Here is a 24,433-nt window from a genome sequence, read left to right as displayed (position 1 = left end):
CTGTGATTAGTTGACCTAGGTAAACCTACTCCTTCACAGACTCTAGAGGCTGCCTGGCGATTCTGAACTCTTGTTCCCTTGCCCGGTTATTTATCATTATCTTTGTCTTCTGCATAATAATCTTCAGCCCCACTCTTAAACTCTCCCTGTTAAGGTGCTTAATAATTTGTTGTAACTCGTCCGCAGCGATGCTGAATAGAACAATGTGGTCGGCAGACCGAAAGTTGCTGAGGTATTCGCCGTCGATCCTTACTCCTAATCCTTCGCAGTTTAATAGCTTGAATACATCTTCCAAGCACGCAGGGAATAGCATTGGAGATATTGTGTCTCCTTGTCTGGCCCATTTTTATAGGTATCTTCCTACTTTCCTTGTGTAGAATTAAGGTGGCTGTGGAATCTCTGTAGATATTTTCCAGGGTATTTACGTAAGCGAACTCTACTCCTTGATTATGCATTGCCTCTATGACTGCTGGTATCTCTACTGAATCAAATGCTTTTTCGTAATCTATGAAAGCCATATAGAGAGGCTTATTGTACTATGCGGATTTCTCAATAACCTGATTAATGACTTGGCAGGGAAGAAGTTTGGGCGTGTTGGTGGGATACATTCAGACTGGGATACATAGCGCAAAAAATGACACAGGGACAAGCAGAACACAGGACGAGCGCTAACTTTCAACAATTGATTTATTGCAGCTGCTGAGTATATCTATACTCACTGGGACGCCACTGCAATAGGGAAGGAGGAAAAGACAGTCATGTGACTATTATGCCCAGAAATTCAAGCTCTTTCCTTGATAAAAGTATAGACGGCGTGCTAACGCACTCGTCACCTGCTCTGGCTATCTCAGCTGCTTCCACAATTTCCCTCGTAATCTTACTTCTGTGGCGATAGACAGCAACAGTTAGTTTTAATAGCGGGAAGCATGGTGCCTTGGCGTCACATTTTCTACAATGGGCAGCCAGATGCCCATCTGTTGCGATGCACTCCACTTTGTTACTATGCTCCCCCAGAGGCACGTTTAACATCTGCCCGTCTGGCCCACGTAGTACTCCCCACACGAGAGTGGGATCTTATACACAGCATTGCGAGTGCATGTAACAAAAGGATCTTTTTGCGCGGTAGCGCAACCAGGCTTTCGTTTCCTCATGAGACAGCTCATCACACTCAACCTCAAGAGTTTGTTAGGTGCTGTAAACACAACGTTTGCACCAGAACGTTGCCCAACCTTTTTTAGGTTGTGGGAAACCTTATGAAAATAGGGAATTACCGCCACTTTTCGTTTGTCCCTTTCTTCTTTCCTTTCTCTTTCGTCAGCCGCTCTCTGCTCATCGCTCATGCGTGAAGTTAGTTTCCTTTGACGATGCAGGCCTTCAGCAACCGAGATAATGATATGTCTCGGATAGTTCGCTGCTTCCAGACGAGCCACCTGCTTACTAAGGCCTTCATCTAGCAAGTGAGCACATGACATAGATAGAGCGCATGACAGGAAAGAACGTACGATACTTCTTTTTATGAGTTTAGAGTGTGCAGAACTGCACCTCAAGGGTGGCTTATTAGCTCTGGGCTCATATACCCAACACACGTGTTCAGCTTTGAAATGCAAACGCAAGTCTAAAAACCTGATATTGCCCTGCGCTGGAAATTCAGTGGCCTATAATACTCATTGAATGAGGAAAGAATACAGCTAACAGCAGGGTTTGCACAGTCAAAACGGCAATCTACATGAGAACTGGCAGCCGGATCAAGTAGTGATCTATCTAAAAATACAAAAAATCATCTACATATCTAAAAACCTTCACAACGCCCAAATCACCCAACCGCACAGCAAAAGCTTTGTCGCATCGAGCTAAAAACAGGTCGCTTAATATGGGCGCTATGCAAGAGCCTATGCAAACACCCTGCTTTTGCAGGTAAATGTTTTTGTCAAATTGAACAAAAGTGGACCTCAAATAAAATGATAAAAGCTCTAAAAACCTTGCAACACTAACACCACAAGCGTTAGAAGAAAGGACAGCGCCGTGCTCATCTATTGCCGCCTCAACACTGCACAGCAAACCCTCATGTGGCAATGAATAAAACAAATCTTTTATGTCCACAGAAAATGCAGTTAAACACTTGCCGTCAGCTCCATTTAAAAAGTTGATCACAGCTGAAGAATCTTTGGTAAGGAACGGATCCGCCACGTTGAGGAGTCTCAGGCTATTTTGCAGGAATTCTGCGACGCACTTCTGCCACGTCCCGGATTCAGAAACAATGACACGAAAAGGACAATCATGCTTATGGGTCTAGGCGGTGAAAAACATTTCTAGGCAGTCACCGTCCGTGCCATTGATTTTCTTTGCAACGTTTGCCAAATTAAGATCTTCAAGATGTTCAAAGTGTTTCTTTAAAGCGACTGGCCTGTACGACCGCCTGTGAATATGTTAGTGAACGTTACAGCTGTGCGCACGCTGACTCTTTCTTGATGTTTCTTTCCCTTCTTCAAGTGAGGGGTAGCCAACCTGGTGCGACTTTGGCTAACCTGCCTGCCGTTCCTTCTTCGCTGTCGGATTTCAAGCGAAGCTTGTATTAGCCCATAAGTTTCTGTGGCACTACGGTCATGCAAAAAAAAGTTGTTACCAGAGAAGATCAGCTGAGGGAAAGGGCGGTTTGAGGAATTGACATCTGCGCCGGCGCCGGAGCGTAAGGCATCAGCAAGGATTGCAGCTGCATAGGTGCGCGCTCACGCCACGCGCGCAACCAATCAGAGCCGTTTCGCTTCCGCCGGGAAGGAAAAGGGCAGGAAAGGGTATGGCGCGCACTGCGCCGGCTTTGTTTCTATTCAGTTCAGTCTCGAAAAATGGATGGGATGGCCGCGCTTTGTGCGTTCCCCCGATGAAGGGGCAACCTTCGACAAGCGGCGGCGAGAACTCGCTCGTGAAAAGGCTGGATGTGGGCGCGCCGATAGAGACGTTAAGGGCTAAATATAGTCCGACGTAGCATGAGTGCACGCGCACGTTACGTCACGTTGGCGAGAACAACAGCCTCTATAGTTCGACCGATGGTTCGATGCACTGGCTCAGCAAAAGTAACCAGATGCTGCCAACGCACTCGGACGCGCCCGGCGTCCAGCGACGCTCGCGTGCCCGCCGATAACGTCGAAATATAAACGCGCCTGTAGAGCACCCCGAGCCCAGGCAATTCGACAGCAAGGAGAAGATTCTGAAATGATATAGCGGGAGGCCGGAGAAATCTGGCACCGTTACCTGTAGGTTATATAATCGCGACGAAGGTCAGGTGCACGCAGGACAAGCTTCGATCACCCCCATTTTCCGGTAGGGGAACGGTTAGTCTTTTTTCTTTATTACGGTTTACTTCAGGAGCGGTAAGTGTACGGTAGGTGAGCGTAGAAGCAGGTGATAAAGCAAGAAGTAATTGTCACATTGTTACACGCGTCCACCGTCTGCACGTCATACAGTAGGTATGAAGTGTAGACTAATGAGTGTGCACCACGACGGAAGAGAAACCACTAGTAATTCGCAAAGTGCACGAATTGCTGCAGCCAGCAGGATAAAGTGAATACGCAATATCTTTCATCACTTCCTGCTTTACGGCTATTGTTATCGCTACAGCCAGGTGCCCCATGATGATGTGCGAAACGGATTACCTAGCGCGCTTGTAACTATATACCTGATAAGCCCGCTAACAGCAAGTCGTAACGCTATGCTGAATTATTCTAGTGTTGCAACTGAGAGACGAGTATTGTTTTGTCTAGTAGAGAAAGCTAGAGGCCAGTGTCATCAATGCAAAATCTTTCCCCTTTGCCGTTACCAAATTTATTGGATGACAAAATTTTACGGCCTCGTGCAGCCAAAGCAGTGGCACCATCATCAACATCATCACTTTCATTAAATAAAGTTAGGCGGTTTAACGTCACAGAGCGTTCATGGGCTATGAGAGAGGCCAACCCCGGGCTAATTTCGGCTTCCGGCGGTTCTTTAACTGGGGTTAAAGACATAGTACACGAGCTTATTTGCATTCTGCTCCCGCAGGAATGCAGCGACGGCAGTCGGGAATGTAATAAAATCTCGATGCAAATTCGTAGCGCGGAAACAAAGTACGAGACAGAAGGGATACAACATACACCTCATACTATGCAGTCAAATGCCATAGCCACTGAGCCACCACCATGCATACCAGCATTGTTAGGCTAACCGATTCTTGTTTATTACATTCCAAATTCGGCTCAATGTGATCTTAAGAATAATTTTTCTTTATTAGCCACTGTGCTATCGAAGTGGGCTCTTTGTAACTCACTTTTGACGTCCGCTTCAGATGACGTTGAACCTTTGTCGTTTGTAGCTTTGACCGCGTAATGACCAGCATCGTCAGGAGTGACTTCATCCAGTTCCAAGGCAACTGTTCCGTCGGGCTCTTCAACCAATTTCACATGGTCTGTTGGCTTCACCGGCTCACCGTCTTTAGTCCTGCTCGAACAAGTGTGACAGGAAACTTCATCATCAACAACGGCATTTTGTCGAATTTATTCGTTGAAGTCAGAATATATAACAGTCACGTGACCTGTATAACAGGGTATTAACTAAACCTAATAAAAAAGAGAGGCATTTTGTGCACTAAATTATTTTTTTTGTGCTCTATCTTGAGCGTGGAATTTTACATGTTGGTAGCATTTCGGTGATGCTTTGATGTAGCATGATCGTTTTTGAGAAAGCTTTGATAAAAATTATTTTTCTATGTGCTAAACTTAATGAGCGAAATGTAGCCATACCATTCTACAGGGGCTGCGGCTGAAGCAGGCATCTTCGCTTCCAGACGCCCGGGTTCACCTTCCGTGAGAGTAGTTGGCTTAAGGCCTTCTTCGAAAACTGGTTTTCTTTCCAAGTCTGATGGCTTGGCTGCACCAGGTAGATTGGGGGGTAATGAATAATTCAGTTCAGTACGGTGAAACTAGGTTATTATACGTATACTAGTAGACAAGCAGAACTCACTTTTGACATCGGCGTCGCTTGCAGCTTTGCCCTCGTCGTTTGCAGCCAGTACGCTGTAATGACCAGCATCACTTGGTGTAACTTTGTCAATATCCAAAGCAACAGTCCCGTCAGGTTTCTCCACCATCTTGATGTGGTCAGATGGCTTGACCGGCTCACCGTCTTTCAACCTGTGATGATGAAAATTCAAGCCGCAAGTTGAATGTAAAAGAGCTGTCAAAAAATCAGTAAAAACGTGGTCCATAGGTGTTGGCACCGCAACAGCAAGCGTATTTCTTGCAACACTCTGCACAAGGGCCCTGCAGCTAAATCTGCGTGACCATCGAACTCACAGAGAAAGCTAGAACAGAGCTTAATGAAAACTCTTACCACTGGACATCCGAAGGGGCGCTGCCTTTGGCAAGCTTCGCCTCCAAATGCCCAGGTGCACCTTCAGTGAGAGTGGCATCTTTGAGGCCCTCGGAGAAAGCGGGAGACTTCAAGCTGTCGTCGCCTTTCGGCTTGGCTGCAGAAAATACCCCACACAGTGCGGAATCAGTGTGTGTAAAAACTGGAAAGCTATAGCAGAAATGAGTAGAAACGCTATGTTATAATTTATGGATCTCGCTCTTAAGGCTGATTCCACTTACTTTCCACATCAGATTCAGAGGATGCTTGCCCTTTGTCGTTATTTGCCATAACGGCATAATGACCGGCGTCATCAGGACGCACTTCTTCGACTTCTAGGGCCACTGTGCCATCTGGCTCCTGTGTCAGCTTTATGTGATCTGAAGGAACGACTGGCTCGCCATCTTTCAACCTGCCATGGTAACAAAAAAGCGCACGTTTTCCAAGAATATTCATGGACATACGAGAAAAAAAACATGAGCAAAATAAATTTGGTTCAGCAAACACAGGTCTCAATTGTACATAAGACACTCCGTGTGTGTTTATCGTGTTCATACTAAAAATGAAGTATTATAATGTGCGTAGACAAAGTCATACCACAGTTAAGCTTATTATTACTTACGTATCGGAGGACATTAGTGGTGAAAGATGTTATTATGAATTAGAGCTGTACATTCTTGGAGTTACCCTGCAATCGTAGGAATGGTGTGTGCGCTGAGAGGACGTTTGAGGGTAGTTCCGCACGACAGGAGGAGACAATTAATTCAAAAGGCAAGTCTACGAGACAGTAGAAATGAAAAATTCTTTACGGAACCGAAAAGATTCTGATGAAAAACTACAGATTTAGAATTCCGCATGACTGAAATTAGGGTGCTGAAACAGACTCACGGAGACACAATGGCAGACGAAATCCTGTATGGTTAGGTTCATTGAACGTTGAAGGCTTCAGACATGGTAGTGAAGGTTCAAGAAATAAAGCCAACGTGGTTTGGTCATATGGTTCAAAGATACGAGCGCTACATTCTCAAAATAGCAATGCAAATAATTTGGTAAGAAGACGCCTAACACTATAATTAAAGATAAATAACAATGTACACAGTAACACTACCTAAAACGTTTGTTCTCATTTGTTTTTTATTAGATTTATGCATGTTTACACATACGTACCCCCTAAACCGCGTACAAGATCAATTTTTCACGCAAGCGCATAGCACACGTGTTAATGCCCATATTACCTAAGAAAATCGGAAAGTATTCATATACTTCACCTTGCGCAAGCTTTGCAGCTGGGTTGGGGAGTTTAACAAAAGTATAATGCCTGCTTTGTTTACATTTCAGATTGTGTGGTACTCGCCTAAGTACAAATTCTACGGCACTTGGCTTCCGTACCAGCACGTACCACTGCACTTCCGGTTCGGGATGCCCGGGAACTTTTGCCTCCAGCTTGAGTGGTTCCCCATCTTCCACTCGGACCTTAGTTGGCAGGCTCTCCGCTACTGTAGGAGCAGTTTCTAGAAAAAAGCAAAAGAACCCTTTGTGAGCAGCAGCCTGAGGAAAACATCTTATTGCTACTGTTGCTGTGGATGACAGAGCCTCGACGATCGTTAGAGAAACGGGGACATGCTCGCCGTCTATATGCGCGGCAGCCCAGATTAACTAATAAAGAATATGAACTATAAAGTCAAAACAAATACCTTTCAACGTTAGGTTAGCCTTTGATGAAGCTTGTCCAGACGTATTCTTGGCTTTGCACACTACTTCGCCGATCTCATGAGAAGTCACGCTCTTTATCTTAAGGGTGTATGAATCACCTTGCTGAGTAATTATAGTCTCCTCTGACTCATTCACTATAGTTCCGTTCAATAGCCTGTGAAGGAGAAGTAAGATGACTCAATCAGGGGGCAGAGATTGTATTAGTTATCGATATAAAACAAAGAGGAAAGGCACCACAACTCCATACGAATGTGACCAGCCCGTTAACCATTCACTAAATACATAGCTGAAACGTTTGCTTACATAATGTGATGTATGGTCACATTAGTACTTTTGATTGACTTACGTAACCTTGAATGACGTCTGCTTCGTAGTGTCAAATAGGTGAAGGCGACGTATATGTGCTTAAAGATGCCGCGAACAGCGAGAGCAGAATAAGAGGTGCCCTTGACATCATTCTCGATGAAATCGTCTTTAAGTATTTCATGAGTAATTTTTTTTTTGCAGATTATCATAATAATTTTGCAGGCTCGGCCGTATGCTCTAAATCTCGCATTTTACAGAGGTACAAGTGTTATGTCCCCTCCCAAAAGGCCAAATTTTTCAACAGCAGTGGACGTTGCTTTGTTGCTCATAATCTCAATATAACGTGCCAGAGCTCGTTTTCGATGACAAGGTCGACAGACGTGGCGTAGGTCATAGTACGCTTTTTGAAATAGAATGGCGTTGTTATACTCGTCGCATTGTCTCCTTGCCGTTCTTTTATTACCCGTCGCACCGCGCAAAAATTCAGCAGTACTGATTTCGTATTCCAAGCTGGATGCCTTTTTTCGGCGATACTTACCAGGTTACTGATGGTGTTGGGTTTCCTTTAATCCTCGCGTGGAATACTGCCTCCTCGTTGATAATAATATCTACGTCTTCCAGCTCCTTGATAAACACCGGTGGCTCGCCTGAGTAAAGAATAGTATTCACAGGACCCAAAATACAAAATGAATAATACTATGACGTTAGAAACATTGCATTAAAGATAAAGTAAGGAATAGTGTTAACAGGACCCAGAAAACAGCATTAATATTACTGTAACGTTAGAAGCATTGCACTAAACATAATATAGCTTTCAGATTTGCGCAGCAGTCACTCACAGGTAGCAATGTACCTGCATTGCTTAGGCGAAAGAGCAATGACCTGCAACGTGTTTGTCGGCCGTATGTAAATTAACGGGTCAGTTTGAAGCCACGTTTGTTATTTCCGTTATGAAGGCTGACGAAACATACTGTTTAGCGCATATTCTACTTAATGGTAGTGTTCAGCTTTGTAAATAAATTTATTGAGAATCACCAGCTGATTTAGAGTTGAAAAGTCGCCAATTTTATTATATCATCAAATACTCACAAAGCTCATATATTTAGACATGAATAGCTAAATGAACGAGGTTGAGGGAAAAACAGGAGCCGACACCTACCTCTAAGAGTTAGCATCGCATCAGCTTCCGTCTCTCCTGCACTGTTCGATGCTTTGCAAGTATACTGGCCAAAGTCGTCGTCAACGTCTTGAATAACAAGACTGTAAGACTCGCTTTCCACGTCCGCAGAAATTGTGATTTTGTGTGATGGTGAGAGCTCTTTGCCGTCCTTCTTCCTAAAATAATAAAGAAGCATTTACAGTTTCCACCTCCGCTAGTGGCAAAATCTATTGTACAGCAGCGGCGTCTAAGCTTACGTGGCATTGTACGGCAAAGGCCAACTGTCAAGACTGCCATTATTTGCACTAAATCTCACTTCAGAAAAATTCAAGAATTAACGTAGTTTGACGTCAAGATTTTATTCGCAATATTTGGTGCTCTGCCCTCTCTAACTCCCCCTAATCTCCCAGCACCACCGTCTTTGTACACTTTGTTCATTTATTTAAACGATGCAGAACAAGAATGGGGTGGTTCCGTGGCTAAAGGCGACACTATCGGTCACCTGACTGGGCTCTCGGAGCCAGCACGCATGCATGCAGCACAACAGTTTCGGTTTATGGCTAACATAGCTGAGTATAAATATAAACGTGGCAGGGAAAGTAATTAAATACAATCCATACGTAGCACACAATTTACAATGCAAATTCAACACCACGTAATGTAGTAGTAACCTTATACATAATACCAACGAAACATAAAATACATGCACTAAGCAGCTATGCATAAGTTATGGTAGCCAACGGAGCATTTTCAAAAAGACATTGTTTTACCAAAAAATTGTAGTTTTGCGCGTTTTCTAAAACAATCCAAGGATGTGGATTCATCTGTTAAATCTAAAATACTACAATTATTATTTAGGAGTTTGAAGTTGCCATTCCAGTAGTTGTTTGCCATAATTAGTTCTAATTTCCGGCGTTTGGAAATTCTTGTGTCTAAATTGGTAACATGTTATGATATGCGCATATGAAGCATAAAATGATTCTCGCTTCCTCAAATGTGCGAAAATATTGCTCCTGATAAGCGTTGCCTATATAAAGCTTCAACAGATAAAATTTTGTGGCGTTCAAACAATTATGAAGTATGGTCATGCTTTGACAAATTTTCAATAAAACGAACGTCTTTATATTACGTTAGGCTGTTTAATGCAGTTGCATATGATGGGCCCCAGACAAACGATAATTCAATCGGGAATTGATTGTGCTATAGATACAGTTATTCGTTTTAGATGCCTTCACAACGATGTCCGATCTCTGTTCAACATACCAATCGACCGTGCACTTTTACTTCTAAGGCGATTTATGTGTGATGTAAATTTCAGATTCTCATGAAACATTAATCCAAGACCTTTATGCTGAGAAACGTACTCTACAATCTGTGACTTAAGCAATAAACTTCGCTGCTTGTTAGTGGTAGAGGAAACAATGCATTTTGTTTTAGATACGTGTAAACTAATCGGTTAACGTCAAGTTAATCAGATAAATCTTCAAGCCATGCGGTCGCTCTTCAAATGAATGATGGCAAGTCTGACGAAGCGAAAAATACGTTTGTGTCGTCAACAGAAAGGACCATAAGGGTGGTTTGCGGAATACAGACAATATCGCTTATATATAAGAAAAAGAGTATAGGATATAGAATAGACGCCTGTGGTACACCAAAAGTAATTTGCTTCCTCATGATCAATTTTAATTATTCTATTACGTATGTTATCATATTCCGTTTTGTCAGAGCACTGTTCAAAATCACACTGCGCAATTGTGCACCGTCAGCAGATTCTATATAAAGCAAAACTTTCGCATGGGATTTGGGGTTTTTAGTCGATCCTCGTAACAGTCCTTGAACCATATTATGTGTTTGTTTTTTTTGTTTTATTTTATTTGTTTCTTATCATCTGTATCGCTGAGTGACCGATCTTGGCGATAGCGGGGGTTCGGTTTCATGCTAACCAATGATGAAGGGCAATAAGAACGGAAATGAAAGGCACCGTCACAAAATACAAGCCCTGAATCAAATTATTGAAGCTACACAGCAGCTCCAACGCAGACACTTTCAAAGGTGACATTTTGGCCTTGAGAACAACGTAGAAAGCCATTGTGTTTCACTCGGGACAACGTACTCTCTAGGGCAGTCATTATTAAGCATTTTTATTATGGTGTGGTAAATATACAAAATGCATCTTTACTAAAGCATTGTAACGAATCAATATGGGCACATCTATCAAGCATTATACCAGCGTTTCGGTTATGTTCATGTGTATTATGAAGGAAGTGTGGGAAAGCTTACCAAACAATGTCTGGTGCCGGGATTCCAGTAATAGTTGCCTGAAACTTTACGGTGGACCCTGTGCTAGCTTCTTGGTCTTTGAGTCCCTTTATTGTCGGAGCGACAGGCTCTGGAAAATACGATGCGCACAAATATCGGACATGAATGCGGTGCAGGTCCATAAGCAGCTGCTTAAATAGAGGAGAATGTGAAAATAACTAATAAATGAAGATATTATAGCTTACCTTTCACAGTGAGTTGGGCCTTGTCAGTCGCCTCACCCTTTTCATTGACCGCTTTGCAAGAATACTTGGCTTCGTCTCGCATTGTTAGGTCTTTTAACGTGATAGTGTGGGTATCACCATCCTCTTTGATTTCAACTCGTCTGCTTTCGAACAATTCTTCTCCGTCTTTGTACCTGAAATAAAAAATGATGCATTACTGGTGTCGAATGTTCACATTGTTATCTTATTTTCAAGAACTCGCTAAATTTTCGCTGCCTTTATTTTCCGCACAAGTTGTGCATATGCGCCACAGTTGCACTAAAAAAAAAAAGACAGGAGAGAGAGAGAAAAAGAAAGAATGGGAGTAACTTGCCATGTGACCTTAGGCGTTGGCTTCCCTGCTACTCTGACCTCGAAGCGTACTTTGTCCCCGATAACTGCTACGGTGTCCGCCATTCGCCGAATGAAAGTCGGAGCCTCTGCGTCGTCAGGAACTACGTGCATAAGACAAAAAAAAAACGTGCTTTCAGAAACGAGCACATTAAGGGTGAGTGTATCGACTGATGACGGTGTCGCGTCTCATTCGAAAATACTTTGAATAACTTGGAACATTTCCTCGGAGGTGGGAACAAGAACATACACGAGTTTCTCCCAACATGTCTCTGGTGACAAAAAAGAATACATTAAGAGGACGCTAACGATCGTTTTCCGTCTTGTATTAATTTTTTCTTGAGTGGCAACAATGCCAATGCACTTCCATTTCTCTTTTTCGGCGTTGCTAACTTTACTTGTACGGTTACATGTGTGTTTTTATGTAAACACATTTATGTATAAGTGGACGTCCAAAGATCACATACGTTTGATGGTGAGCTCCGCTTGTTGCGATACCCGTCCAAGGTTGTTCTTGGCAGTGCACGTGTAGAAGCACTCGTCATCTTTCTTAGCGTCTTTAACAATGAGGCGATGCGTGCCATCGTGAGATGTGATAGTGAATTTCTCACTTTCTTCAATGGTTTCACCATCTCTAGACCTGAAATGATTTATACAAACACAGACAACTGCTTTAGTACGTACGAAAAGAGGGGCTTGGGACGACTGCAAGCGGAAGAGAACTGCTTTGAGTGTTTTACTACTGTGGTGATTGAAAACGTCATTACCATGTCACCGTAGGTGCAGGATAGCCTGACACTTTTGCTTCAAACACACATTCTTCTCCTGAATAAACGCACTGGTTTTCAGGCTTCTTCTCAAACTTCGGCTTACCTGAAGAATAGACAAAAAAAAAAAGAAGAGGCAAGGTGAATTGACGTAATGAACGTTTGTTCTCAATCCGGCAGTTAAAGAAATTTGTGTCCTGCAAATATGCGCTGAAAATTGTTATAAAGATAATTCCACTTCTCCTTGCAGCAGAAAGCTCATTTATTAGCACGAGCAGCAGTGACAGAATTGTCACTGTAAATGCAGGTGTTATCATTTACGTGAACTGAACGTTCGAAACTTTGCAGCAACACAGCATCAACTTAGGCATCAAGGAGTAACCATTGCGTCTTGTCATTTCCCGATTTTAAGGTGAACAAACAAATAATACTAACAGGTAATTAATAAGCTTTTTCTGAGAATCTTGCTGACAACACAGCTTCGAGAGGAGTAGTCCAATATTTTGTTGCTGCGTTTTCGCTAGGCAAATGTAAGAATGCCGCAATTATATGCTTCTCACTGAGTTTCGCCACGCTCAAAACTGAGTGACAGGGCCTTTTATAGTCTCATTCAAAACATCAAATTTTGTTTGTGATTGCAACCTGCAAAATCATTTGGAGTATTTGTTTTCACTGCGCATTGTACTTACATCCACCTGTAAGGGAAAACAATGGCGTGGTAATCTCCGTTACTGCGATACATTCATAAACAATCATGAGCGATATTACTAAATAGAAGAAAAAGGCAGAAACACAGACTGTATTAATTGAAAACCCTAGCTCTAGGCTAGCACGTGCATTATGTTCACCCTTGCCAGCAAAATTGCGTGCAAAACTGCATAAAAGCGCTGACTTTTGTCGCTGGTTTGCGCTGGCTTTCTATAGTTTACAGCAATGTTGTGTATACCCTCTTGAAGAAAGGAAACAAGCGGCGCAAAACGACGAGGACAGGAACACAAAGGAGCAGGACGTACGTCGTTACTTTGTACGTACGTCATCTTTCTAATTTTGTTTGTTATTGTTATTAAGATTATTGCTATATGCTATCAAGATTAACGAGCTATTGAGCTTAAATTGTTAAGTGAGGCATAAGGTGAATGTCAGCCTTACTTTGAACCGTCAACTTTCCACGTGAGGACGCAGAGCCGTACTTGTTGGTAGCAACACATTCGTAGGTCCCGGCCAGCCGCAGTGTTAGTTCATCGAACTCCACCTTGTAAGATTTTCCTTGAGGAATCTCCTTAATTGTGGCCTCCACGGTGATTTCTTCGTCGTCTTTTTTCCTAGAAACAGAAATGATGAGGCATTTTGCCACAATCTGGTCGCTAACGCGAAGTCTGCAGTCAGAGCTACAGCCAAGTCTGAAGCAGGGTGTTTGGGTGGATTTTTTATATATTTTCACCGTTAGACACGCTAGCTTGTTGTGTTTTAAAGATAAAGCACTGTGCTGATGCTTGTGTTCCTGGTGTCATTCTACCGTTTAAAAGAAATGAACGGCACTGTTTCTTAACAAAACGAACCGTGCGAGCTGAAGAGGAACAAAACGTTGGGTGCAGCGCATGCTTGCGATGTTTTACAAAACATTCATAGAAAATTAGGGGTACCCTACCAGACAACTGTTGGAGTAGGAGATCCTGCAATCTTCACTGTGAAGAAGGCGGCGTCACCGACTTCTCCTTCTATGTCCTTTAAACCTTCGATTATTTCTGGCTTGCCTGAAAAAAAGCATTAGTTAATAAATATTTCATACGGACAGACTGAAGCTAGACAACAGTGTTATCGGTCATTCGTTTACCTGATGTGCTTGCCCTGTAGGCCTAAATTTCTAACATACACAAAAAGCGTTAAGTTTGACCTGTGACAAATAAGATGGCTTTTCTAAGCAAATAAGTGCGTAAGACAAAATATACAAAATAAAATGCACGCATGAAAAACACTGTTTATGTAACAAGAGGGTGGTTCATGTGGATGAAGTTTGTGATCTATACAAAAAGAAAAAAAACACGAAGAAACTGATTTTTAATAAAACCTGCCCCGGAACAAATTTTGATTTTGCCTTCAGGCTACGCTACTATTTTGATAATCTACTGCCTGTGCCATTACTAATAATATCTTGAAGTTGAGGAAACTTTATATTTTCGCCGATTTCCGCACAGAGCGTATTTGCCCACATTCAGTATCCCTGCGCTTTGAGTTGTCTAATTCGGCCTTCCTTTGCGACCTGCTATGCCTCCAGCTTAGCTCAGATGATAGAGAGACCGCCCCTAAAAGGCGTTGATCTCGGGTTAAATTCCCGCAGCGAAACTGATGGGCGATAGCACAATTTTCTGTTGTTTATTTTCTGCACGAAAAGCTGGCCAAGCTTTCCTCGTGGATCTACGCCATTGTCTTGCAGAAGCAAGCGAAACAACTACGCATGACGGATCAAACATTGTGGGCGTTGTGCTTGCTGCAGTAGGCACTATCCATGCCAACTTACGAAGGTGAGCTAATGAAAGCTGGGATCGTAAAATCGTGGAAGTTAACATACGTCGCGATGGTAGCTAGTGTGGAAGCTTTACTTTCCATTTCCTGAGAAATTGTAAATGCGTAGCTTTAACTTTGCCACTCTGTTGGTTTATGCAGCGAAATGCATTCAAAGTGTAAGATGAACCTGTTGTTCGCTTACTGTGAATGGTGAGGCTCGCAGAGCAGGATTCTTTTCCGCATGTGTTTTGGGCTTCACAAGTGTACTCTCCGGCGAGCTCCTTGTTCGGCTTCTTCACCTTGAGCGTGTACGTGTCTCCGTCAGATGTGATCTCGTAGACGTCATTTTCCTTGATTTCACGTTTTCCATGCATCCTACAGAAGCATAAAAACCTTGAATTAACACTCGGTGTAATTTTGGCCGCCGTTCAGGGACCTTCGGTGAGAAGTCCAACAAGGTCAATGCTGGGTTTGGTAGCTAAGTCCTTTTGCGCTATGAATAATACGCACCTTGTTCGGTTAGGTTGCAAAAAAATAATTCGACGTGGTCAGTATTCATTATTTAGAAGTAGAGATTTTTGAGCTAGTTGGTTCGTTGCAGTAATTGAGGTCATAGCGCTGAATTGACACGTGCAAGAAAAACGCCAAGAGAGTCGAAATCCGGGCCAGTTGGTACATTATTTACAGGAAAGGCCAGTCAAAAAGACGAAGGACAGTCGTTGCGGTGCGAATTCCATTCTTTTGTCCTTCGTTTTTTTTACTTGTTCTTCCTGTAAAAGGCGACAGGACGCGCGCTAAATAGCGCACGTCCTGTAGTCTTTCTTGTCCGTGTAAATTCCGCGCTATGACCTAAATTAGTAATTATTTAGACTTCACGTAGCGTTGTGAATGCGGAAACTATTAGCAAACTTATACAAAGCGGAAAGAATGAAATTCTCGGCGGCAGTATGGAAAAGCCTTCGTCAGCCGAGGACGCTTCGCAAGTGTTAGGAAAACATTGCTGACTTAACGAACAATCAGTTCAGTTTATCGACCAAGGCAGGAGTAGTAAATAAGCGATAAGTAGAAAAGAAATACAAACTCCAATAAGAGAAAACAACTGTGAATTAAGAAACGTGAGAACAAGCACCATTATTATAAGTAGAAGAAAGCATCTCGCAAGTTTCTGTATACACAGTTTGTGTGGGAGCAAGGTTCAAATCCCGCGTAGTCAACGCTTTGTCCCAATTTTCAGAAAGATTTTATTCTTTTACCGGTAGCTTCATTACCGTTATAGACGTTACCGCTTAGCACTCCGTATATTATTGCACACCAGAAGTAATAGTTTGCTTCCTCAAGTTTTCTAATCACCGTAGAAGGCCTTCTAGAAAAAGACTGACCATTTTACATTCGGCTTGGGTTGGCCAACGACTTTCGCTGTAAACTCTGCCACCTCTTCTTCTGAAATTTCTTGATCTTGTAGTTTCTTCTTGAATTCTGGCTTCTCTGCAATATAAGTTATGCGGAAGCGTCAGCTCGGATTTCAAAATATGCGTAAGCTTATAAGTGCCTAATGAAATGAGCGCTGTGAAAGAAGGTACATTAAAGGCTAAAAAGTGGGATGTCTTAACTATAAAAGAAGGGAAGTGTTGGAGGAATGCATTTACAGTACGAAATCTCCATGTTACCAAAAAGTAGCGACATTGTTCTCTTTTTACGCGCACAGAGACAACACTTTTGAACTTGCTTAAAAGGGGGAACGAGAAACGCGGCATAAAAACGTAAAGTCAAGGGCAATAACGGGCTTTTATAGTTCACATTCACTTTACACTACCCATGACATCAAGTAACTCACGAGCGTGCAGAACAGCCGCGTTGATTGAGATGTTAGAGTAAACAGTCGATTGAAAAAATTCTTTAATGAGCGATGCTAGCAACTTTGCTGGAAATTGCACACCGAAGTCGTTTGGTAGAAGCACGATACATACTTTGTGTGCTGAGGAGTCCTGTGCTCGAATCTTCACCGAGTTCATTTTTGATCTTGAATGTGTATTTTCCGGCATCTTCGGTCGTGACAGACTTAATGACCAACGTGAACGTGGCGTCCGCTTCTTCTTTTGCATACACGTTCTTGTTATCGATGGTGACTTCACAGTCGTCTTTCAACCTATTTAATAAATTATTGATCACATCAATACGGCGAGAAGAAACAAGCTAGAAATACGTACTCTCTGCTTCAAAGTTTCGCAGTGTACGCAAGGGCCGGCCGAAATGCATTTCTGCGCTACCTGTGTATACGATCATTCGCTGTTGGGAACAGCGTTTGGCGTACCTGACTTTTGCTGTAGTCCTTACCTGTCGTCGTTCGTTACAGAAACGATAACGTGCTGCGCATCTCCGAAATTTGAGTCAAAGCGCCTTTCTCGAAGGCTGCCTGAGCGTGCGCTTGTGAACTTTTGAGCGTGTGCATGTCGCGGCGCTAGTTGTGTGCGAGAAACACTCAACAAATACAACGAGCAATTGCGCAGTTTTCTTACATATAAACTAGCATTTGTACAGACGACATTGTTAACCAGACAATAAAGTTACGGATTTGAACTGCTTAAGGCAACGAAATTGTCAATAGTCAGTCTTCCCAGGCTTTCCTTCGGACCGTTTGCACCAAGTCATTGCTTAGGAAACATTGCGGGCTGCTACACTGCTCATCATGGAAGTTTTTACGTCCTTACCTTAACCCTTTTACCCTATTTGCCAGTCAGACAGCACTTGGAGTGTTATATCTATTTACTATACAAAAATTTCCAATGAATTGGCCCTAGCGTGCACGTTACTTTTCTTTAGAAAATAATATTCACAAACAGAATACCATAGGCGGAGCGTCATTTATAACAAGGTGTGAACAAAACAAATAAAATGGACGTTGCGTATACACATTCTCAGTGTATAAAAATGATGTGTTTATTAACCACTGAATAAACATGAACAAAAGTACGCATCTGGCCACTGCAGAGGCTGTTTCAGTAACATGAGCTGCGATGAGGATTCACAATATTATACGTTATATTGCTTTTGACTTTAAATACACACATTCCAGCTAGAATGTCACTTTGCGTTACTCCCTACTTGATCCACGATGACAGTTTTTACATCGTCTCCCACGACATTACGTGTGAAGAAACGTCATGCACAATCAGTGATTGCGACTAGAATGGACTATGCTTACCATTTTACCTTGGAGTCCTTCGCGTTTACTACTTTGACGCTAAATGTTGCCGATTGTCCAACCTCGACGTCGATATCATCTAATCCTTTCACAATCTTTGGTTTCGCTGCAAAGGAAGAAGTCAGTCGTTATGTTTTATATTCGCGTGGCTTGAGCAAGTTAGACGGATTAGGTTTAGGAACAATCAGGGAAAGAAACTCCTGTCAGTATGTTAATGTTGGCTCACATTTAACGGTGAAATTTCCAGAGCACTTGTCCTTGCCCTTTACATTTTCGGCCTCGCAAACCAGTTCGCCAGTCATGTCAGCTTTGGCTTCCTTGATCACCAGTGTGTACTTGCCACTTTCCTCGACGGATTGAAACTTGAAGCTGTTGTCTTCGACTATAATAGAGTCATTGAGTGACCTAGAAGTATAAATGACATACTTTAGTAATTACCGACGTTGTTACAGAAGGAGGACAGGGGCACTTAGAGAGCGCGCGGCCATGGGGACAATCTATGCCTAATAGCAAATATTGTGAACCAATGGTCGTATATACTTTTCGACGTCGGTTAGTACCGGCGCTTGATCGCGTACGCTATGGGATGCAGTCCACGCCATGGTACAAGTCACGATGACGTTTGTTAAGTGTTTGTGCTCATCCGGTGTCAACGCCTAGCAAGAATTGTCCAGAGCGACTACGCGACGTAGGAAAGCGTGAACCTTTTGCAGTATTTTTGTCAATCGTAGGCGCTACATATGGCCTGCAGTCACAACACTCGTATTCTGCCGGCGCAAACACCTTACTCATCGCATTCTTCGACAAAGCCACCTATGCTTGTGGAACGTAACATATTCTTGCTAGGCCCATGATTTCGTGCTTCATCTTTAATGTTGCTGGAGAAGAAAGTTGTTTTTAATGCAAGAGAAGCTGTGACGTCGTTGTCGGTACTGCCCGTGATAAGCTTTTCTGTTGTAGTACAAGACTAAAAGCGGATCGCAGGACGCAGCTGCCGCTGCTTCTGGGAGTTCAGCTCGATGAGGTACACCAGTTATAAATTTAACATACCCTCCCCACACACCTTAAGCCCCAAACAATATTATCGCCCAAATTTAGGGCGCTTAAGAAAAGGCTTATTTTTGGGGTAATAGCAACAACCTTAAACCATGTAGAACGCGGCAGTGTTCTGCCACAGAGCACAAAAACAATGTCTTAATCCTGGCTGCTGCGGCCGTAGTCAAGTTAGCGTAGACATAGGCCCATTGCACGCTGAGGAATCGAGGAAGTAGAGTGGAGCCTGGGCGCTTTCCAAACACGTGGCGCACCGTGAGCTTTAGTATAATATTCCAAATCGCCACGGTGACAAGATCAGTGATCGAGAGTAATGCGGGGTGAAACACGGGAGTGAGCTGAGTCTCGGTGAAAAATAAAAAACAACGCGCCCCAGAATCGGACCAATAGAGTTACCTTCCCCATGTGGGCAAATATAGCCTGGGTGTGGGCCTTGCGTCTGAACCTCTCGGCCACGGCCGAAAATTACACGATGGAGCCAACCTTTCGTTTGAATAACTTTGCGTTTGAATTCATAATTCGGCTACGAATATACTACAGAACAACGTTGTGGCTGTTTCTAGACGCGCTATCGCAATGAGTTGAATAGTGGGGTCTTCGAACTTTGTTAAACCCCAGAAATTATTCAGGCAACATTAGTTACCCTGCAAGTCGCTTTGTCTGCGCAATAATTCACATTTGGACGGCTTTATAGACTTCCATACTTCATACTACCCCTGTTTGGGACAGGTTTTGGACCATAAGAAACAGCACCGCTCATGCGGGATTGGGGGCTCGTCGCCTAAAATTTATTTGCTTCGGACGTTTTTTAAACAGTGGCCTCTTTGATTAGCTTGCTAAAAACGAGGCCTTCACTTAGAAACTGCACCTGCTTCCAACTCCCGGTCGGTAAGGGCTCTGGTTATTAATGCACCCAATTATTTGATCTGACTGAGATTTCGGTGTACGTTAGAAAACCCTAGCTGTTTGAAATTGATCAGAAATGATTAACTGCAAAGTCTCTCATAGCTTTTGCTTTGGGACGATAAAATAAATAAATAAATAGATAAATAAATAAATAAATAAATAAATAAATAAATAAATAAATAAATAAATTAGTGAGAAGAATTAGTGCAGTATGGAACGTACTGAGCTCTCCCTTTTTCGCTCATTGTTGTGCATCAACAACAGTGAATATAGCCAGTTTGTTAGGGTTCACTTTGCTAGACAACCGGTGATGTGACAACAAGCGCAGCTTTTCGCTCGCACAGAGACAGCATAATAATAAATCAATGAATAAGCTGTTACACACGGGAGTTGCCAAATCTCTTACCACTTCATCTTTGGTGTGGGCGCACCTTCCACTTCCACAGTGATTTTTATGTTTGTCTCTCCTTCGCAACATTCGACGTCAGAAAGTGGTTTCTTGAATTTCGGCTTGCCTGAAAGTAGACGGGCGTGTCAAACATTTAAACACAGAAACTGGTCGCAAGCGCTAGAAAAATGCCTCGTTGGGTTCCTCACATGTGATTGTCAAAGTTGCACTGTCACTAACAACTCCGTACTCATTTGCGATTTCGACAGTGTACTGCGCTGCATCCTCTTTGTGCACGTCATCGATGATCAGGCAGTGGACGTTTTCTGTTTCTTCCAGCGCCTGGTACCTATGCCCATCTGGTTTTAAGGGTTTACCGTCTTTTTTCCTGCGGAAAGAGAAGCATTCATTTACGACATTAAGAACACTCAGAGACAACGAGTGGAAAGGTTGCGGTGTGGAAAATGGACAAAAGAAGTGGTCACTGAATATGAATGCAGTTGCATGAGCAAAGCGTTATTAGTTCTGTTTGTGCAAACGTGCTTTCTATTGACAAAGCATGTGAACTTTGTCCCAATTTGGCTGAATTCTCCCAACTTTTTTCTAGGGGTGTGCGAATATTCTAAACTTTCGAATAATGAATCGGCCAGTGTCCTTTCCGAATCGGTTTTCGAATCGAATAGTCAGTATACGTAAAATACGAATAGTTTTCAAATATTATAAAAGGTCATCTGTGCGCTATCAAAGAAAAAATTGGAGCAAAAGTGCGATCATTCTTATCTCTGGAGGCAGGTACGCACCCAGGATTTCTTTTCGGGGGTAGGGTGGGAGGGGGGAAGGGCAACCCAAGGTAACTTTTCTATGCAAATGAGCGGGGGGAGGGGTACAGTACCTTTACTAGTACAAGTGTGTATAACGCCCGCCATTCACCATAAAGATGCGTAAACACGCAAAAGATAAGTGAAATAAGGTGTATCTGACAGGTACGGCTGTGAGATACACCTCTCTTTTACTAGGCAAACCAGGAACCACATCAAATGGACTCGCGCAGGAAAGAAGCGCAGGAAGAACACTGCCAAGAACAAGTAAACAAGTGAACGTGTAAAATAAAGATTTCTAGTAGCGTTTCTTCAATTAGCTCTGGAAGAATTATAGAGAAATGCATATTTGCGGAACAGTCACAGTTATACTGGATTCCTCATATACTGCTCTTCCAAATTCAGGGCCAAAACCGACTTGTATTGTTGTTTGGGAAGTTACGTAACTATGCGTCACCGCCAGTCCCGTAGAACCGCGTAAAGCGCAGGACGCTGCGGTTCTAGACATACTGCGTCCACCGCGGAAGGTTAGAAAAACACCCACATAAGCCCAGCAGAGAAGTGGCTACTTCAGGTGGCTCGACTGATAACTGTAGAAGCGTCATTTCAAACACACGGAATTGTTCTCCACTTCCGGCGGCGTTTTCTCTACTTCCTTTTTGAGTAAAAGATGTTGATCCCTAAATATTTTCACGAACAACAGTTATATTTGTTAATTTTCGCTTTTCCTTCCTGTTTGGCTGTTGGTCTGGGTCTCTCTCTTTGGGGATCGCTTAATTTCCAAACTACTTGCGACTCAACTTTCTAGTTGGCAATTTTGCACGAAAAATGCTGTAAATTTTGGGAAAGCTAGACGAGGCAACCGGTGACTGTCATATTGCTTATACGTTGAAGGGTTATTGCATGGTTTGATGATGAACGTTGCCTCGCATTATTTTATTTTCCACCTTATCTCGTTCGCTCGGCGGCACGCCAAGCGAACGGCTGTTGAGCAGGCCGACGAGACCGAGCGGACCCGACAAGGGGACCGTCACTTGCCGGACGCGGACGCGTGCTTTCAAAAGCACTTTGTCGAAGGCGAATTTAGTGTAGCATGTAGCGTCTGCGACCCTCTCTGGTTCCTATCGTACGTCGTCAGGGTGTCGCTGCCCGCACATGTGGCGGTCCACGATTGAGTGTTTCCGGCGAGAAGACGTCAGTGTGTTCGGGCTTTGCGCCATAGCCAAAGGAGAAACGCTTCGCATTGACTAGGATATTCATCGAGTATAGTTTCTGCCATACGTTTTTAATAAACAGCGCTTCGTAACGCGCAGTGCCATGCCAGAAACTTTACGTCAATTATGAAAATGGTTGGTGATTATTCGAACACTATTCGAGAGTACTCAATATTTAATTCTATTTGCTTCTGGAACTATTCGTTTCGTATTCGATTCGCTTTTAAAAATTACTATTTGGATGCCCCTACTTGTTTTCCATAAAACAGCTTCTTATTGACTGTAATATCATGAATCAAATATCAGCCTCTGCCAATATTACGTTCGCCGTCGCTGTTGGCCGGCGCTAGTTTTTAGGAGCCATTCTAGCGTGCGAACTACCTAAGTACGAGAAACGCTTTACGTTGACACACAATACACCTTATGGCTGTGTTTAAAACAAGTGTTAATGTTGAGGGAAATCTTCAGTCAGCGATTGGGCTAACATGTTAGGTCACCGATGTTCTCCGCGCATGGAAACCTTATCATTGCGCATACGCGTGTTTCACTTGAACACCGCAAATATGTGCTTTGATTGTCGCAATTTTCAGTATTTTCTTTTCATAAAATGAGAGGGCAGTGAGATGAGACTGCGTATATAAAACGAAATCAGTCAACTGGGAAGGACACCTCTGATACAAGTGCCAGTATTATCCTGTCGAGAATGGCTTCATTCTCGTGGGTGGTGTACTTTATACCGTAGCTAAGGTGAATTCAAACACAAAAATCAAATTTATAATTTTAGAAAGTTATAACATTTTCTCTATTGCTACTGTATACTGTAGTGGGGTTAGTTCATGTCAAAGGAATATCGTGTGCGTTGCTCCGAATACGAAGCATATGTTTCTTGTGGAGCTGCCTCTTGGTATTTCTTAACGTGACAAATAGTGGCCGGCGCCTTTGCAGGCGCTGACGTACAGTTTAAATTCCCGTGACTAAATTCATTACAATAAAGGCAGCATTATAGGATGACGCTGCCTAAGCGGATATTCACCAGCACACGTTTGGCTTAGGATTTCCGGAGATCTTCACACGGAACGTCACATTCTCAGTTTCAGATGCCTCATAGTCCTTCAGTTTCTGCAGAAATTTTGGTGGCGCTGAAAAAGACAAGAAGAAAAGAGGCTGTGCTGTCAAATTCGTGTGACAGAAATTGTGATAAAGCATTGTGAAGTGCAGAAATATATATGCATAGAAAAGTCGAAGAAACAATCAAGGCCGCACGCCTTATTATTATGAAAGGTTACGCTTTAGTTGGCACATTATTTCTGCGTCGAGTTTACGAAAGATGGCTTTCCACTTGTAGCGTGAACACGACATACCGTTCACAGAAACCGCTGAGAATCCTGTTTGCGTTCCCATTGTGTTGCTAATGACGCAAGAGTAATTGCCGGAATCCTCCACTTTGGTGTGTTCAATGATAAGCACATGCTTGTCTTCCGCTGGCTGCGTAATCTTCACACGGTCGTCCTCAACTATTGCTTGCCCATCTTTGTACCTGCGGTGAAGCGGGAACGTGTTAAGGAAGCAGTTCAACACGGAGACACGATTTCTCTCAATTAATGAAGCGACACGACTGAACTCGCTCCTTTCCGTGTTTTCTTACCATTTGACATCAGGCGTCGGAGCTCCTTGAACTTCAACGTCAAGCTTCAACACCTCGTCCGTCATCACAGAAACGTCTTTCAGTTCCTTTTTAAACGTCGGAGTCGCTGAAAAAAATCCCGTAGAACAGAGAACACCGAAAATGAAATAACTTTATCACCAAACTTAAGAAAGGCGGTGCAATTCGTGCCTCGAAGACATTTGAACACAGCACTAGTTAAGCTGCTGAGATTCAGTATGCAAGAAGAGAAATAATTCTTGGAGCTACGTTGACTTTCAGCTGCTTTTTATCTGAGTTTTCTATAACTTACTGTCGCATACCCACCGGCCAATTGTTGGTGAGTAGACAGAACTAAGATGCTTGCACAATCTTGTTCTTGTGGTACTGTCAGCCTAACTTTTCAGTCAAGAACGGGAGAACTAACGATAATAACTGAAGTGAAAGAAGGAATAGAATGAGGTAACGTTCACCATTGTGGAGCTGCATTCAACAAATTAGCTTTCGG

At 43.1% G+C, this 24,433-nt stretch overlaps 1 protein-coding gene across 6 annotated transcripts in view; it reads right to left on the bottom strand.

The window, feature by feature from the left end:
* Positions 1 to 24,433, bottom strand: part of Obsc (Obscurin) — a 203,647-nt gene that overhangs the window by 66,471 nt on the left and 112,743 nt on the right. For all 6 annotated transcript variants that reach the window (XM_065444448.1, XM_065444451.1, XM_065444453.2 and 3 more), the window contains 26 exons: positions 23,929 to 24,034; positions 23,645 to 23,820; positions 23,317 to 23,422; positions 20,461 to 20,639; positions 20,270 to 20,378; positions 18,131 to 18,309; positions 17,905 to 18,010; positions 16,670 to 16,848; positions 16,082 to 16,187; positions 14,905 to 15,077; positions 13,846 to 13,951; positions 13,347 to 13,519; positions 12,198 to 12,303; positions 11,898 to 12,070; positions 11,414 to 11,534; positions 11,062 to 11,234; positions 10,838 to 10,946; positions 8,558 to 8,733; positions 7,937 to 8,045; positions 7,074 to 7,246; positions 6,779 to 6,890; positions 5,622 to 5,791; positions 5,362 to 5,497; positions 4,993 to 5,162; positions 4,773 to 4,899; positions 4,301 to 4,470 (listed from right to left, as the gene is read on the bottom strand). In XM_065444448.1, the coding sequence (XP_065300520.1) occupies positions 4,301 to 4,470; positions 4,773 to 4,899; positions 4,993 to 5,162; positions 5,362 to 5,497; positions 5,622 to 5,791; positions 6,779 to 6,890; positions 7,074 to 7,246; positions 7,937 to 8,045; positions 8,558 to 8,733; positions 10,838 to 10,946; positions 11,062 to 11,234; positions 11,414 to 11,534; positions 11,898 to 12,070; positions 12,198 to 12,303; positions 13,347 to 13,519; positions 13,846 to 13,951; positions 14,905 to 15,077; positions 16,082 to 16,187; positions 16,670 to 16,848; positions 17,905 to 18,010; positions 18,131 to 18,309; positions 20,270 to 20,378; positions 20,461 to 20,639; positions 23,317 to 23,422; positions 23,645 to 23,820; positions 23,929 to 24,034 (3,723 nt within the window). The remainder of the gene's footprint in view (positions 1 to 4,300; positions 4,471 to 4,772; positions 4,900 to 4,992; positions 5,163 to 5,361; positions 5,498 to 5,621; positions 5,792 to 6,778; positions 6,891 to 7,073; positions 7,247 to 7,936; positions 8,046 to 8,557; positions 8,734 to 10,837; positions 10,947 to 11,061; positions 11,235 to 11,413; positions 11,535 to 11,897; positions 12,071 to 12,197; positions 12,304 to 13,346; positions 13,520 to 13,845; positions 13,952 to 14,904; positions 15,078 to 16,081; positions 16,188 to 16,669; positions 16,849 to 17,904; positions 18,011 to 18,130; positions 18,310 to 20,269; positions 20,379 to 20,460; positions 20,640 to 23,316; positions 23,423 to 23,644; positions 23,821 to 23,928; positions 24,035 to 24,433) is intronic.

The sequence above is a fragment of the Dermacentor albipictus genome, chromosome 1 (assembly GCF_038994185.2).
Source record: "Dermacentor albipictus isolate Rhodes 1998 colony chromosome 1, USDA_Dalb.pri_finalv2, whole genome shotgun sequence".
NCBI classification, from domain to species: domain Eukaryota; kingdom Metazoa; phylum Arthropoda; class Arachnida; order Ixodida; family Ixodidae; genus Dermacentor; species Dermacentor albipictus.
This window is presented reverse-complemented; position numbering and strand designations above follow the sequence as displayed.